The sequence below is a fragment of the Emydura macquarii genome, unplaced genomic scaffold (assembly GCF_026122565.2).
Source record: "Emydura macquarii macquarii isolate MOO-44397 ecotype Brisbane River unplaced genomic scaffold, CSIRO-AGI_Emac_v2 contig_2676, whole genome shotgun sequence".
In the NCBI taxonomy this organism is placed as follows: domain Eukaryota; kingdom Metazoa; phylum Chordata; order Testudines; family Chelidae; genus Emydura; species Emydura macquarii.
Genome location: NW_027132813.1, coordinates 33100443 through 33118168, shown reverse-complemented (window position 1 = coordinate 33118168; position 17726 = coordinate 33100443). Strand labels below are relative to the sequence as shown.

Here is a 17726-nt window from a genome sequence, read left to right as displayed (position 1 = left end):
GAGTGCTCGTGCTGTCAGTGATGTCATACAACACCCAGACTGAAAACGCCCCAAACAAAACATACTTTTAAAACTGTTTAATGAAATGTTTATATCACACTAGCAACAGAGTCAGCACAAAGTATTTTCCAGGAAGTGAAGACCAACTGGTGTTACTAACCTGTAGCTGAGCCTTGGACCAGCAATTCCTCCTAGTCAGTCTTTAACTCCAAGGAAATGCTTTATGGCAAGGGCACTGCTGCTTAATTAGAGCCACAAAAAACAAGCTGATGAGCCAGAGAAGTTCCATAGTATTGTGTACACAATTGTGTATTATATACAGTTGCCAGACACACAGAGCTTACTGGTTAGTTATTCAGGCTTTTACAGAAATGCTTTTGTAGTTGTCTTTAAAGGGCTAGTGGTTTATTGGCCGATATTTCACTCGTGTCACCAGACCTTTACTCTGGACCAAGACTTCACAACTTTTTTTTGCCTGTTTCCATTTCATGACAAAACTAATAATGAAACCTCCCTAAAGATCTGGTTTGGGGAGGAGGGGGAGAAAGAAGACCTTGCTTTGTGTATATCCATGACTGATTTACAGAGAGATGAAATCTCATCATTGCAAATCAAAACAAAGCCAACCAAATCTACAATTTTTGTTTGTGTGTCAATAATTTACCAGTAAATCTCTTTTATTTGAAATCTGACTTGAAGACTAGTTTTCCCACAACCCATAATTTATTTTTCTACTCTTTCACAAAGAGATTCTCTCTAGTTTTGTGTAGAAGAGGTCACCGAGGGAGATTTTCTTCTTAATCTTAGAGAATTAGGACAGATACAGAAGCCAGATATTTGGGTTAAAAACACAATCTGTTTATCTTTTTCTCTATTTGGAATTTTTTCAAACATTTAATATCGACCACTTTAGGTCATTGTTGTTTTATTTTAATTAAAGTGTGTGTATATGGATATATATAATGTTGGAAGGGCTGGAAAACAAAATAGTTATATGGAAAAGATGCAGCTACAACAGGGGAGATTGGTTGGGTTTAGGCTGAGATTTTGTAAACTGCTCTGTCACTACAATATAGTCTGAGTATATTAAGTACATAAAATCCCCCATGTTAATGCAATGTTTGAGATAAGAATTTAATGCGCAAGAGTGAGGAGACAGCAGCACAAGGACAATAGCATGGGTGAACAAATTGCTTGTCATCATTACCAAGATCGTTTCCCTTCCCCTCTTTGTCCCAAGTTCCTCAAGCAGGCTGGTTTCTTATATGTGGGTGTGACCCAATTTCACCTTTCTTTCTTTCTTTCTTTCAAGAGGACCCTCCTCAAAAAACCCTGCAATCCATAGTTATGAACGTGGCTCAGCCGCCTCACCCGCAGGGGGAGAATTCAGCCCCCCTCTTTCTCCTCAAGGGGAGTTGGAGAAAATTGACCCTTTCTTTCCCCCACTTCAGAGGGGTTTCACCGCACCCTCCGCTCTCGCACACCTTTCCCCCCACAGGGAGTCCCTGAATCAGTGGCCGCCTCCTCCTGCCCAGGCGCTAGAGGAGCTCCCGCCCCTAGAGAAGCTCGAGGGCACGCTCAGAGCCACCTCCCGCTCCCGCTCCCCCTCGGGGAAGCTTCTAATCTCAGCGCTCCCGGCCCGCCCGAGTCCCGCCCCTCCATGGACTCGCGTCCCCGCTGCCGCAGCTGCAGCGAGCGCGCCGAGCTCGTGCGCGCGGGCGCGAGCCATGCAGCGGTGTCCCCCCCCCCCCCCGCCTCAATTCCACCACCATCCAGAGGCGGCGGCTGGGGAGGGGAGAGAGCAAGGGCTGGCGGAGGGATACGCCTCGCCTGTTCTGGGGAGGCGCGTAGAGATCCGTGCGCTCTTGCTTTCCCCCGGCGCAGTCCGTGTGTGCCGGCGGAGCGGGATGCGAATGGGCTGGGGCTGATGAGTGGGGCTCGGTGGCCGTTACTTGGAGCAGGGACGAGGGGCGGCTCCTGTGTCCTGCGGCGGAAATTAGTTCCCGGGGACAGCGGAAGGTTGAGGAGGGGGCGGGGGGGAGCAGGCTGAGGAGCAGCGCGGCGCCGGCAGCCGGGGGGCTGAGGAGCTAGGCAGGCTGCGAGCGCAACGGCCGGGGGGAGGGGGAAGGGCGAGATCCCGGGGCGAGGCTGGGTGCGCGTGGGGAGGGGGCCCGCCTCGCGCCCGGTGGCTCCCGTCTCCGTCGCAGTCCAGTCGGAGGCGGCGGGGGCTGAAAAGGGGAACTGCCCAGGAATCGTCTCTCGCTGCTGAGGGGGCTGGGTCCCCTCCCCCCCCCCATCCCTGGGCTGCCCGTGACACTAGCTGCTGCAGAGCCGAGGTTTAGTCTGGGGTGGGGCTGGGGGTGCGCAGTGTCTGTGCCCCTCTCTGCCTCGCCCTGCTCGGGGGGCGATTAGCCTGGAGAGTTGAACGGGGCTTTCTCCTCCTGCCTCCTCGCCCCAGCGAGGAGCTGCTGCTGGAGCCTGGAGGCTTTTTGTGTGTGTCTTGACTCAGTGTCTGATGTAGGATCCCAGCAGCCTCCCTCCCTCCTTTCTTTCCGTCCGTCCGTCCTTCTTCCCCTTCACTATGTAGAGGGGGAGAGACCCGTCAATGGGAATTTAGATGGACTTTCATTTGCGTTTTATTTTTAAAGAAGAGGATAATTCCCAGTTGCCAGTGCACTGACTGTTTTTATATTGCTTTGGAGAAAAGGGGGGTCACTTGCTGCTGCTAAATCCTTGGAGCGTTTTAGAGAGTTGCCACGAAGAAGGCAAATCTGTATTTTTTGAAGCAAAGGAGCCACATTGATTTTAACCTTTTTTATAAAATGGAGAATGAGATATTCACACCCCTTTTGGAGCAGTTTATGTCTAGCCCTCTTGTCACCTGGGTAAGCATAAATTTTTCCAACTGGCATGTTTTTTTAAGGATAAATATCTAGCTGCAGAATTTGAGGTGGAGCTCGTGTCATGGTGATGATTATATTTTAGGTTAAGACATTTGGACCCTTAGCTGGAGGAAATGGGACCAACCTGGAGGAATATGTGGCGCTAGTGGATGGCATATTCTTGAATGAAGTCATGCTCCAAATGTAAGTGCGTTCTTGTCTTGGTTTTTTTTTTGTCCCTGTATATATTGTTTCTTGTGAAGTCTTTTGTTTCTTCAACATGTCATTTACTTCTGGGCATCACTTTGTAAAGATGTCTGATCATAAAATTGTGCTTTGGCTAAAAGTATTCGTGTGATCAGCTATGAAAAGAATTGAAAGCATACCACATTTAGTCTAATTTGTTGCCACTGGAATCTTTTTTCTAATGTAGAAAACATTTAAAAAATTTATTATTCAAAATCTGGATCTATATTGTTAATTACATGATACTGTCAGGAGACTTCCAAAGTCTGGGATATTATAGCAAAAATAACATAATTGCAAAATATGTGGTGCAATACTCAAAGGATTATGAAATGTAAGATTTAATAGAAACTAGTTTTTTTTAATGTCTGTAAATACAGTTTCATTTGACAAGGGGTTCAAAGGAAAAATGTAAATTAAAATCTTGAAGAATAGCAATGGATTTATATGTCAAGCACAACTTAAATAAAAAACCTGAATGTTTGCCTGTTGATGAGGTTTTAATGTTTGTTTTAGTTCATGTGGCATACGATTTTTTTGAGATTGTGTGTGACACACCATCATATATTGCATGCATACAAAGAGGTACAGACTTGTTTTTTATTTGTTTTTACAGATTCAGAAACATTAGTAAACACTGGTTGTGAATTGCAGTATGGCTACATTTTTATTAATAGTAGAAACTAAAATGATCAGTTATGTGTTTTATTTATTGCCACAAACCATACACAATACAGCTTTTGTGTTTGGTGTCAGAAACTAATTACTGAAAATTTTGATTGCTTGAAAAGCATGTATAATTGTATAAGAGCTACAGAAAGTGATATAAATGAATGAATTAGATGAATATGTTAATTACAATTTAGAAAATACATAGGTTGGAGAAAATAAGTGCTTCACTTACTGAAGTTTCAACCAAAGCAGAACTGGAGTATACATCAGTTTATTAAAACAGAAGTATTGTGATTTCTACCACAGTTGTGACTATGGAATGTTGCCTACTAGTATATTGCCCAGATAGTGACATCTTTCCTATGTAACTTTATGTACATTCTTGCTTCAGTAGTAAGAAGCAAAATGGTAATGGTGGAGAGAACTTCTCATTTAAAGCAAACCCTTGCTTTTTTCTCTCCCCAATATTTAAAACTCTTCTTATATAAATTTAACCTATGCTTGGATATATAATTGAGAAAAATTGTAGACATAAGTACAGATATACCAATGTGCAAGCAGCTTGCAGTGAGAGCTGTTCATCAAGAATACTGTCCAGTGATGTTCAATACATTCTTGTATTCTGTTTATACTGTTTTCACTCATAAAAATATTGGTAAATTCTTAATTTCATGTACAGGATTGTAAATATAGGATGTACTCAACAATTTGAAAACCAAATTTTGAGCCTATCAAAGTCAGTGTCACTTTTGCCATTAATTTCAATAGACCCAATATTTAAAATATATTTTTGAAATATGCAAAATATGATGAAGTCAGTAATAACCCTTTTAAAATATGTATCTTCTAGGAAGCTTCTATTATTGTATAAATTTGTAAGTGATGGAGGAGTAGAGTGTCTTGTACCTATGAATTTGTTGAAACATTGTTTTTACTGCATACTTGAATTTGAAATAATCCAAATCACAAAAGTTAAAGTAACTTGGCAACTGTGTGAATGTATATGCTTTTAACTATACTTTTATTCATTAAAAATGTTTTATATACAAAAATTTTAATTTGGAGACTGGTCACTAACTTCGGTCAGAAACTTAATAGTTTAGTCTTGAAAAGATCAGGAGTGAAATTCTGAGAACTTTCTCAAGTCTTTGGAATTTTATCTAAGAAAATATCCTTGTAGCAATATATGTAGTTTGTATTATTTTTAATACTTAGGAGGAAGACTAACTCAACAGGTTATGAGGATGTATGCCCAAGCTCCAGGCCCTTGTGTTTTTGTTTTGTCTTTATGTGTAAATCTTGGACAACTTCCTGATGAATGTAGTCCCCTTAGAAAAGTGGTTGGTGTGTGTATAGATAAAATGCAAAAATGTACAAAATCAGTTAGAGATCATTTTGAAAAAAATGCTTTGATAAGTCTTGCCAATAAAACGTGCACCACATTAGAAATAGATCTGAGGGAACTGGTGGTATTCAATATTACTATGTTTGTAAAAACAGTTTCAGTTATAACCTTCTGTTTTCATGTTTGCAGCTTTTTTCCAAAATACTAATCTTTTGGGTTATAATTTCCCGTGCTTTGTTCTCTGTCCAAACTTGAAGTTTGAGCACAATCTCTCCAACTGCTTTTTAAAATTTTGTGTTTGGCAAGAGTGAAGAAATGTTGCATTTTTGAGGCTTGATCCTATTCCCGAGCCTTTCTGTTGACTTTTAGGGCCCAATTCAACTCCCATTGACAGCCAGCTACAACTGTTTTGTCTGCATATATGTAAAATATGGCAAAAATGTCAAAGTTTTGGATTTTTTTTTTTTGTATGCAGTTTTTCATCAAAGGCTTACTTTGCTTGGTTTGAAAAGGAGATGGTTGTTTGAAAAACTGTATGCTGAGCATGCATGGTAGAAAATCTATAGATGTCCTTTTCAGTATAGGAAGAATTACACTCCCGACATTGAATCTCCACCCATCTTCCTAAACAAACAAACAACTCAAGAAACAAAGCTATACCGCCAGCAGAAATGTTACCTCTAATGGAGGAGAGCTAGAGGCTCTAAGAAGTCCATTGAGGGCTTTGCTATTGCTACTGATTTTACCTTGGAAGTGCTCAGATATTATAGCAGTGGGCAGCAGTTAAAAACCCTTACATAGCTATGAACTTAAAGATAGATGCAGTTTTGAAATAAACCATAACATTTATTGGTATTATTACCTGTACTCTTCCTTTAAAACTAGATTGCCTTTAGTTACCATGTACAAGAGAAGTGTGACAGAAAAAATAGTACTAATGCATTTTTAAAAACTGTTTAGCTTTTGAAAAGTTTTCTAAAAATCATAATGTGATTATTGTCAAGATACCTCTTCATAAGGTTAGAAACAAAAATTCTTTACACCACCATACTTTTGTACTCCAATGGAGAGCATGAACTGTTGTTCTAGCAAGAATCATTAGGAATGCTAGTTTGTGTTAGATGTGAGAAGTGCTAATAGAACTAGGTGTCTAATGCTTCAAGTGCTATCAGCTTCTTACCATTCTACACTAGTGTGCTTCAACTGTCTGATACTATTAATGTTAGTGTTTTAATGCCAGAGGGTATGTCTACACTCCTGGCGGCATTGTTGGCAGTGCAGGATCGATTCTGCGGGATCTATTGAGCAGCAGTGGAGACCTGCTCAGTCGATCTGGAAGTCAATGCCATTAATCCACCCCCACAAAGCGGAGGGCATTTCCCGTCAGCGCAGCGCAGTGGGGACACCACGGTAAGTAGAAGTTAGGACTCCTGTCGACTGCCGCCGAAATCCACTGGCAGCGTAGACCAGGCTGGAGTACACCTAGCAAGTATGAAATTGGCTGAAATCTTGGACTCATAGACTTTAAGGTCTGAAGGGATCAATATGGTTATCTAGTCTGACCTCCTGCATAACGCAGGCCACAGAACCTCATCCATCCACTCCTGAAATATACCCCTAACCTATGATTGAGTTATTGAAGTCCTCAAATCATGGTTTAAAGACTTCAAAGTACAGAGAAACCACCAGCAACTGACCCGGGCCCCATGCTACAGAGGAAGGTGAAACTGCCCCCCAAGCCTCTGCCAATCTGTCTTGGGGAAAAATTCCTTCCCGACTCCAAGTATGGCAATCAGCTAAACCCCAAGCATGTGGGCAAGACTCACCAGCCAGATACCCAAGAAAGAATTTTCTGTAGCAACTCAGAGCTAACCCCATCCAGTGCCACCACTTCTCCCCTTGAAAGGCTATTCTAGAACTTCACTCCTCTGATGGTTAGAAACCTTCATTTAATTTCAAGTCTAAACTTCCTGATGCCCAGTTTATATCCATTTGTTCTTGTGTCCATATTGGTGCTGAATTTAAATAATTCCTCTCCCTCCCTGGTATTTATTCCTCGAATGTATTTATAGAGAGCAATCATATTTCCCCTCAACCTTCTTATGGTTAGGCTAAACAAGACAAGCTCTTTGAGTCTCCTCTGATAAGGCACATTTTCTATTGTGTGGATCATCTTTTTATAGGATGACATCATTACGTGTTACTGATTTTGCAGTCAGAGTTGACGGTGTGTGTGTGTTGGTTAATATGTGAGGACGGAAATCATCACAAAAAGCATTTTACATAGGTTCAGAACATGAGCAAGTGAACATTTGAGATGTTGAGGTCCAGCTGTTCTGCTTTGGTACATATTTTATTATTGCCAAATGTTTTAAAACAAATGTTATATGAATTTATGAAAGAGAGTATTAATCTCAGATTAGAAATGGTTTATGTTAACAATTGTGCAATCTAAAATGAGATTTTGTTTGATTGATAAAACGTGTGTATTTTAAAGAAGAATCATTGGCCTATCCTGGATTAGCCAGGAGTTTTAGTATGGCATTCTGTGTCCTGCTGCTAGCTGGATAACATTTACTTTCAAGAGCTAAAATGTTTCATTACTATGGAAGCAGATGTCAATCAGAATAATTAGTTTCCAGTAGTAGTATAGTGGGTACTGAGACTTTTATTTGTACCTAGATTGATTTCACCAGTTCTCAGTCAGAGAGAAACTTCTGTGCTTTGTACACTGTGGGCCATGGCCCAAAGGTGGTCTGTGACACAGTCCCAGGTGGTTGATTGGTGCAATTTAAAATTAAAAGGAAACGTACATTGTTTATTTACAGTGTTATAGTTTATATGTATGTAGTAATTAAAATGAATAATTTTCCTCAAGAAGTGTTAATAATGGGCTGCAGTGCCTAGTGCAGCGGCACTGGTGGGCCTAAAGTAAAAAAGTTTGGGAACCCCTCCCATCTATAGTACTCAAACTTCATTAGAGGATCTTTTCCTTTAATGGGAACTTCAGAGACAACTTCCAAACTACTACTCTTTAAGGGAGGGAAGATAGTCTAGCCATTAGAAAGGTAGCCTGGAACTTTGGAGTTATAGATTTGATTTCCTGCTCCCACACAGACTTTGTTTTTGACTTAAGTCACTTAGTCTTTCTGAGCCTCAGTTCCCCACCTGTAAAATAAAGTTAATAGTATTTCCTACCTCACGGGGGTATTGTGAAGATAAATGGATTGAAGATTATGAGGTGCTCAGATATTATAATAACGGTCACCATATAAGTACCTAAAATAGATTAAACTGTATTTAAACCTGTATTTTAATTAGGTTTTTTTCAGTGTTTATGGTGCTCTTATGTGCACTTACATTAATAACAACATGTGGTTAGTTCTTACAGATTTTCATCCATAGATCACAAAAGACCCTGACTACTAATTTTCTATTTTTTAGTCTTAAAATATCTCTTGCTACATAAATGTGTTACTGTTATGATGTATAGAAGGCTTATAATTTAAATATTTACATATTTTAAAAAAGTTACAAAAAGAAATACAAAGTGAAGAGACCAACTATAATTTTAATTGAAAAAAGTTGTCTACTTTTATTTCTCAAGGTATACTCAGTTTAGTACTGTCTTATCAAACTAAATTAAACTATATAAAAACTTGTACAAATGGAAAATTCCTTCCTGACTCTATAGTGATGACTACATTTTTTATGTTATGAGTACAAACTTATATACTGGAATTCATAAATTTTCACATTTGTCTATATTGAACAAAATTAACTTGTCGTCTTTCAGTAGATAAGAACATATCACATAATACAATTTCAGTAGCACATGAGATTATTCAGATGTTTTACTGCATGCTGGAATGTCAAGACTGCAGGACTTTTGCAAAGGAAAAACACGAATGTTTGTTAATTCTCATATGGAAACATATAACATAAAATGCTATTTACATAATGTTACCACTAATCAACAATTGATGGAATAACCTACATATTCAGTAAATCCTTTAAAAAAATTAAGCCCTATTGATTAACAAAGATAATTGTAATCCATGCATAACTTATGTTTACATACTATTAAAGTATGAAAGTGACAAGACCCTCATAACCAGTCTCTTGCGGAGAGTTTGTTTTTGTTTTAGCTTTAATAGATGCCATTCTATATTATGTAGGCATCTTTGGGTTTCATGGAAATCTAACAGTAGTACAGTTTGTGACCTGGATCTTGCAAACAGCTTAGTCCCATTAATAAAGTTAAACATGTGTACATGTTTGCAGGATTTGGAGCTGTTGTCATTATATCATGGCTTTCAGTCATGTAACAGTGTCCTGCAGCTATATTTTGGCCTTATGGTTCATTTGGTTGTGATTTATGTCTACTTATGGGGGATAAAACCTCTTGTAATTGATTGAGGACAATTATGTTTTTGGTAATAATGAGGGAAAAAGTATGCAGCACAGGCAAACTACAAATATCACTTTCAAGGAGCTGAATATAGATCTGGAAAACTAAAGGTAGCTAAATCAAGCATGTTTAAAATAAATTAGAAATTCACTATTGAGAGTTGAACATTTTCATCTTTAGTATTACTAAGTATGAGTTAGTACCATTCTCATCCTGCTCTAAAACATAGTCCATATACTGTGTGGAGTCAAAACTCTCTCTCTTCCTGGAGTTTAGTTTTATTATTGAAGAAATTTAAAAAAAAAAAAAAAAATCACAAAAATAATAGTGTTCAGATAAATTTCAAGTTTGGTTGCTTCTCCTTGGGTTCCTATTTCAAGACAGTTCAGTCAATAGTATAGGTTTTCTTGCTGTCTATTTGCATGGATAAACACATGGGTGAGTCTGGAGGAGCTACTTAGCATTTCCCAGAAGGATCATCTCCACCTATCAATGAAGTATTTTCACATGAGAGTGCTGCTGATCTGTTACATTAAGGAATCCAACCAGTTCCCCATTGCTGTATAATCTTTTATCAGTCACTGTCACCATATGTGACTTACATTGCCTCCCAATAAAGTTTGCAAAAATATATACAAAACTCAAATTAAAAGGGAACTAGATTATTATTGGGGGCTTATGTACTCTGATGCACAAAACCAAATTCTGCAGCACCAAACCTTAAATTTTGGGGCAACATTACTTAATTGTACTGCAGTGAAAGACACTTCATTCTCATTTCTAGCCATGTACAAACTGTCTTTTGGTTGAAAATACTGATTGATGTAATATTCATAAATCATTATTCTCAACATTATTTTTACAGTGATTATTTTAGAGGGTTAGTGTTTCTTCCCTGAGCTCTTTCCATTGGCTGATTGTACTCCCCAGTATCTCAACTGGCCTAGCCAACAGCTTCCTCCGCATCTCCTTGCCAAGTGTGCCTACAGCATACATACTGCTTCATAAAGTCATCTACTGTGTTCCCCAGATCTTGGCTACTGAATTGTTTTCCAGACAGTCCAGCTTGTGCTTCTGGATTGCCCACTTCCTGCCTGCAAGGTGGACTGCAGTTCTGACTCCTCAGCCTGCTTCCTGGCTCTGTGGAACAATACAGGGAACATGCACTGTAATCCACTTAACTCCTCCTTGTGAGGAAAACTGGAGAGCAAAAGGCAGCTGCAGGCAAGTCCTGTCAGGATAGGGAGATGGAAAACAAAATGTTAGGCACCTCTCTGCAGTAAAATGGTGAATTTAATAGCAAAATGCTGAATTCTTTTGACACCTTGGAAAAATGTCAAATTTTGCAGCTGCAGAATCCATGCCCCCTTCTCTCAATTGAGATGAATGGGGCAGATTTTCACCAGTTGTTACAAACACAGGCAAAAATCACTCTGTTTTATACTTGTCCAGATTTTTAACTGTTTGCTACCAGAAGGGCTAGAATTTTTTTAAATGAAATTTGAGATTATGGAGCACAATACTGCAACAAAGAGTAAATTCTACAACAAATTCCATTGCTGCTGTGTACACAAAGCCTGAATTATTGTTGGAAATGGATCCTGTCAATAAGAAATGGGATTTTATAAATGCCTAGTGATTTATTTTGTCTAAAAGAGGGCTTCCATCTTACACATGGTAGCAAGTCCATAGGGGGTGTATGGTGGTAGGATCTGTAATTGCATGGGATATTGGGGTAGTGATTTTCCACCAGTTGGCCTTTACTTGTTCCTCTGTCTCCCCCAGATCCCCTGCACATGCACATACCTACCCACCCACATGCTCACCCTGTATGCCCCCCCAGTTCCATGCCTTCTTTCCTTTGTTCTTATTCCATGTCCTCTCTGTGGCACCTAATCACCTCTCTATTTTGGGGGTTCACTCAACTGTCCTTCATTCCCCCTCATGCTTCCTTAATGTCCTGGTCTTCTCCTCCTGCCTACCATTTCTTCCCTAAGATACTTCTGTGTCTGGAAAGCACAACTCCATGACACCTCTCCATGTGTATCTCCAGTTCCCTGCCCGCATCTCCAGGCACTCTCCTCTTTATCTTTCCTGGATTCCTGCTCCACCAAGTTTTCCTTTTGGTCTTCTGCTTCCACATTTCTGGTTCAGTCTAGCAGCTGGAGCCAGAAGATCAATGTTTGTTTATAACATTTATACTATAAATGTTGCTTCTTACACACTTTTTATGAAGTTCTTCTTTATATCTTAAATGCCCTATCCAAAAATACTAAAAGACACTTCTCAGCAAAGCCAACAAAACTCAACAAATCTGAAGTTTCTAGGCTAATCAATTTGGGGGAGATGTTGAAACAAAAACGTATTAGAATAAATTTCAAAAAAGTAAACTTCAGTTAAATTTTCAAAATTTGCTAACTTAAAACTGTTCAATTTTTGCAATTTTCCAGGAAAAAATTGTCCTTGGATGAGATGTGTGCAAAACTTCAGAAAGATGGGGGAATTTTTTCAGGTAGTTAAGGAAAGTTTTAAAAATTAGATTTATAATAGGGTGCCAACTTTATTCCTAACTTGAGGAGCAACAACTGCTATAACACAGTTGATATCTGGCAGTGAAATTATCATCCATTCATTAACAATAGTCATAACTGGGTCATAAATACTTCTCCATCATGAATTAAAACTTCCAACTTAATGTTCTAATAACTGCCTTTGGCAGTGTTGAGAGCAATGTCAATTAGAAGCAAAACACTCCTCTGATTCAGAAGGGTTACCTAAGGGAGAGAAATGACATTTTATGGATCTAAATACAGCCAGGACTACACTGCTAACTTTTGCTTTTGTGTCTGTCGGTGTGAAGAAGTATGATACTTGACTGACATAAAAGCGCAGGCAAAAATTTGCAGTGCAGGTGGAGTTATACTGGCAAAATTGTGCTATGGGACCGCCACAATGGCGCTAGAGAAGCACCACTCCTCAGAACCCCGGTGTCGATCAGTGTCATCCTGACGTTGGACACCATCAAGGAGGAGGTCCCCAACCCTGTGGCATGGACCTCGAGAACTCGTTTCCGATTTCGGGAACCGAGGCACTTGTCTCTGGAGGGGCGGCACTGGTCCTGGTCCAGATTGCCTTGGTACCAGTCATCGTCTTTACAGTACCAGTCATCGACGGTGTGATACCGAGCACGTGATCCACGCGAATCCAAGTCTCTTGCTCTCCATCACCAAGTTATTTGTTGCACTGCCACTGCACCCATAATACTTGTCACTGATCCCGGTCCCCAAGGCGTCATTCCCTAGCACTGATCTATGCTTGGGTGGAAGCACCATCAGCTCCGCCTTAGTTGTCGAGAGAGGATCCCTTTTTGGGCTCAGAAGGGGAACCCACCATCCAACGGTGTCATCACCTGTCACAGACAACTGGCTCATCAAGGGCAAGTCCTGACTATGGGTCCTATGACTGTGGGCTGGCCCCAAGGACAATGGCCAGCCCAATGGCAATATTAGAACCTGTGTGGAGTGTCTTTGGTACCAGACCCCCTCTCCTACCTGTCTTCCGGGAAACATGTTGCAGTGCTGACAGCCCAAGATGATGGTTGAGATTGGGAGTTGGACCCCGGCACCGAGGGGCAGGACTTGGTGATCGCCACAGCCCTTCTGGAAGAGGAGGAGATGCCACCCCCTCCCCAGCTGTTACCATCATCCTCGTCATCTCCAGATGAGGCGGTCGTGAGCTTGGGCCCGGCAATCCCCTTGGATGATTTCTGAGCCCACCAGGAACTCCTCAAGAGGGTGGCCTCTAACTTGGGTGTAGAGGAAGAAGAAAAATCCAGAGACAAGTGCTTTGATGTGCTGGCAGCAGTGGCACCAGCCCGGGTTGTGCTGCCTGTGCATGAAGGGTACTCAAGGTGGTTAAGACCCTGTGGCAGACTCCGTCTTCCCTCCCACCAACTTCAAAGAAGGCTGAAAAGAAATACTATGTCCCGGCAAAAGGGTTGGAATATCTCTTTTTTTTTTTTTTTCCCCCCACCTACCTCTAGGATCCTTAGTGGTGGCAGCCACAAATGAGCGGGATGGGCAGGGCCAGGCAAGTTCCACTCTGAAAACTGTAGACTCCAAGAAGCTGGACCTGTTTGGGAGGGAAGTTTATTCCACGGCCAGCCTTCAATTTAGGAAATCTAATCAGCAAGCATTGCTGGGGTGTTATAATTATAGCATCTGGGACTCTCTGGAAAAATTTAAGGATCTGTTGCCTCAGAAGTCGAGTCAGGACTTTGTGGCTATTCTGGAGGAGGGCAAAACAGTGGCCAGAGATGCCCTACAAGCTGTACAGAATGCAGCGGATTTGGCTGCAAGATCCATAGCCTCTGCAGTATCCATGCGCCGATGTTCATGGCTGCAGTCAATGGGGTTATCCCAGGAGGTACAATAGATGATCCAAAACCTCCCTTTTGATGGCAATGCTTTATTTTCAGAACAAACCGTCACCAGGCTCCACGGCTTTAAAGATTCAAAGGCCGCCTTACGGTCACTCAGCGTTTATATGCCTAACACCTCTAGAGGACAGTTCTATCCGCTGCCACAGCAGCCCAGAATGTCGGTTCCTGCACATTACAGCTCCTATCAGAGAAATGACAGGGACTGAGAGTGCATGTATCGCTGTCCAGGAGCCACATTGTCCATGACCCAGCTGGGCCTCTCCCGCTACCCAAGCAGCCAGTGCCAGTTGTTTTGATGGGATGCCTGAGGATGGCATTTCAGTTCCACACCAAGATCCAGTCCCTCCCTTGTTCCTAAACGACCTGCCTCCCTTCCTCCTAGCGTGGGCCCACATTACATCAGGCCATTGTGTTCTCAGCACCATTTTGGTTGGCTACACTCCACAGTTCTTTTCAACCCCTTCCTCCCATCCCTTTTCAGGGACCCCTCTCACAATCAGCTTCTTGTTCGGGAGGTACAGACCCTGTTACGTGTGGGGGCTATAAAGGAGGATCCTCTGGACATGCAAGGGAAGGGGTTCTATTCCTGTTACTTACTTATCCACAAAGCAAAAGGAGGCCTCAGACCCATCCTAGACTTGAGTCACCTCAACAAATACCTCAAGAGGCTGAAATTCTGCATGGGTCTCCCTAGCCTCTGTTATCCCTTCCTTGGATCCAGGGGATTGGTATGCCGCCCTCTACTTAAGATATGCATACTTCTACATCTCAGTCTTCTCAGGTCATAGGAGATTCCTACAGTTTACAGTAAATCAAACCCATTATCAATTTACGGCACTGTCCTTTGGCCTCTCATCTATCTCAAGGGTCTTCATAAAGTGCATGTCAGTGGTAGCTGCTTACCTGATCACCAAACATTTCCTTATGGGCATCCGTTATATTTACCTGGAAGTACACACACATACTCCACCTTAGGATTTGAATCTAGTGCTACGTTGCCTCACTGGACCCCCATTCTAATCTTTGGCAACATGTTCTCTGATGAAAGTAGCATTTTTAGTGGTTATCACATCAGCCTTTTGAGTGGGCGAATTGAGGGCACTCATGGCACACCCACCTTACACCATTTTTTTTCACGGACATGGTCACTCTTAAGACCTCTTCCAAAATTTCTACCAAAAGTATCTTCCTCCCACATAAATCAACCAATCCATCTTCCCTCATTCTTCCCCAAATCATATGGAAGTACACAGGACACAGCATTACATACTGTAAATGTCAGACACGCACTGTCATTCTACCTTGATATAATTAAACCTTTCAGAAAATCTCCGAGGCTATTCATTTCTACTATGAAACATTTTAAAGGTGCCGCTATTTCAGCGTAGAGATTATCTAAATGGATCTCTGACTGCATCCATCTATGCTATTAACTAACAAACCTAATCCCCATTGGGGATCAGAACCCACTCTACCAGATCCCTTTGAACTTCAGTAGCTTTTCTAAATAACGTTTTGATCATGGACATATGTAGGGCAGGCACCTGGACCTCTACACATACATTACTAAACACTATGCAATCGAACAGAGCTCAAGATTGGACACATTGCTTGGTCTAACAGTGTTATCGTCACTTATTCAGGCAACAGGGGGCACTCCATCCAACGTGGAGCACTGCTTTACAGTTACCTGAAGTGGAACACCCACAGGGACACTCCTCGAAGACGAGAAGGTTATCCCTGTGGGTGCTCTATTAGCCATCCTCCTCCCATCTACTTCAGAGTTCAATTTCTGGACTCTACAGTAGGAACTGAAGAGGGTCGGGTTGTGTGTTTGGATGAGGCACCCACAATGGTGCAAGATGGGATAGCGCATGCATAATCCAGACAGGCTCTTCTGCTGAAATTTTCCGATCAGGTGATGGTGTGTCCCTGCACCTTTTGAAGTGGAGCACCCACAGGGCCACTCCTCTTGAAGAACCTCAGTTACTACACAGGGTGAATAACCTTCTCTTTTCTCACTTCTTCCACTGGCTTCTCCTTGGTCAATCAGCAGAATGGTGTGTCTCATACTGCCAGCCTGCTGGTGCTAGGGAATCTTTTGTTCCATGTGCTCCCTCAAGTTTGGTCTACTCCAGTGTTCCATCTTAGCACTCCCTTGTCTGTTTTTGTTTTTTGCGTGATGCAGCAGAGTAAATCAGCTCATACCACTGTCAGTACCAGTAGATCCTCTGTTTGGCCTGCGTTTGGTCAGTGTGATCTAACACAGACTGCCTTTTTGCCACACACCTACTGGTTTTATTACCAGTGCGACAAATCAACCTAATCCTTATTGCCAGCCTGCATGTTACAATAGGCCATTGAAATAGCTGCAGGTAGAGGTGCAGTTAAGATTTTCTATTTCCAGGTGTCCTTCATGTATGTCAGTTTGGCCTACCTGGCCATTTTATTGAATTTGACAGCCAGTCACTTTCATCCAAGTGACATTGCTGAGAGCTTCTAGTTGCTCGCATCATCAGCCTGCTAGTTCCAATGGATGATCGGAATGGCTGTGATCCTTCACTGAAAGTCAGCATTAAGGGAGATGAATACCCTATTTTGTTTCATAAGTGTAAAACCATTTCAGCAAGGTTTTAAAGACTCAGAATATTGCCACATAAACAAGGGGCTTAAAGCATGAGTGCTTGTGCCTAGTTTTCTCCTCCTTCCCCGATTCCTTAGCATCCTCTGTTCCTATAAATATTTTAAAAATAAAAAGGCATTCTCATGCCCGTTCAAGGGGGCAGGCTGTAGACTGGGGCAGCAGCAAAGTGCTAGTTGTGAAAGCAGCAGTCTTCACACCTGTGAGATTGGGTAGCCCAGTTAGATTAGGGTTTGCTCTACTCTTCTGACATGGTTACTTCAAGCCTTCAATAAGATGCTTTTCTGTGCCATGACCAAAAAAAAAGCAGGGGAGGGGGAAAAGCCCCTCACCTTGGGCTAAGCAGATGCCGGTTGGACACATGAGAATAAGAGCTAAATCATCAAGTCTTTGAGCAATAAACAGAACTTAGTGGTCAAGGCACCCATAGTCTCATAAATTCCTGCATGTGTCTGTTTGGGATCCTTGAACTTCCTAGATTGGAGAAAAACTTCTGTTCCAAGATAGTCAACTTCTTAGACTTACACCACCTGAGATTCTTGCCCTGGATGGAATGTGAGGGGGTTTTACTTTTTGAAGTATGAATATTGAGGAGAGTTTATGGATTTCTTGCTCAAGTGTAGAAATGTTACAAATCTGGGCTTTTCAAGGATTCAGAGAACTTGATCTTTCATGGTGCTTCCAAAAGAAAAGGAATTCTATTTTGTCTCAACCAGGATATATTGGAGCTCCTTGTAGGTCCATATCTCATTGTTATGAGCCTTGTTGCACATTCCTTCCTTTTCTAGCCCTTTTTTGTAGCACTCTCACCCTCCCAATTCCTTAAAGATATGTGTCTACGGAGATGCTGACAGGAGACTAGTAGAATAACAGGATATATCAGGTAATCCCTGAAGCTTCTCTTTTAGATTATATGAAGGAGTCTTCCCTGCTCCAACTATCAAATGTTTTTCTTGTTGGCAGTTACATTGGCTATGAGAGTTAATCGGTTTGGGAGCTGCATTTATCTGGATTCCTTATGTGCAGTTAGTTTTTCCAAGAAGAGGTGACTCTCGGGCTTGCACCAGAATTTTTTGTCCAGCAAAACC

At 41.6% G+C, this 17726-nt stretch overlaps 1 protein-coding gene across 2 annotated transcripts in view; it reads left to right on the top strand.

Moving 5' to 3' along the window:
* The first annotated feature begins 2119 nt into the window (after positions 1-2119).
* CCDC88A (coiled-coil domain containing 88A) overlaps positions 2120-17726 on the top strand; it is a 251526-nt gene continuing 235919 nt past the window's right edge. The window contains exons 1-2 of one of the 2 annotated variants that reach the window (XM_067565171.1): positions 2120-2885; positions 2986-3086. In XM_067565171.1, the coding sequence (XP_067421272.1) occupies positions 2823-2885; positions 2986-3086 (164 nt within the window). In that variant the 5' untranslated portion in view covers positions 2120-2822. The remainder of the gene's footprint in view (positions 2886-2985; positions 3087-17726) is intronic. The other variant, XM_067565170.1, reaches the window with a different exon arrangement.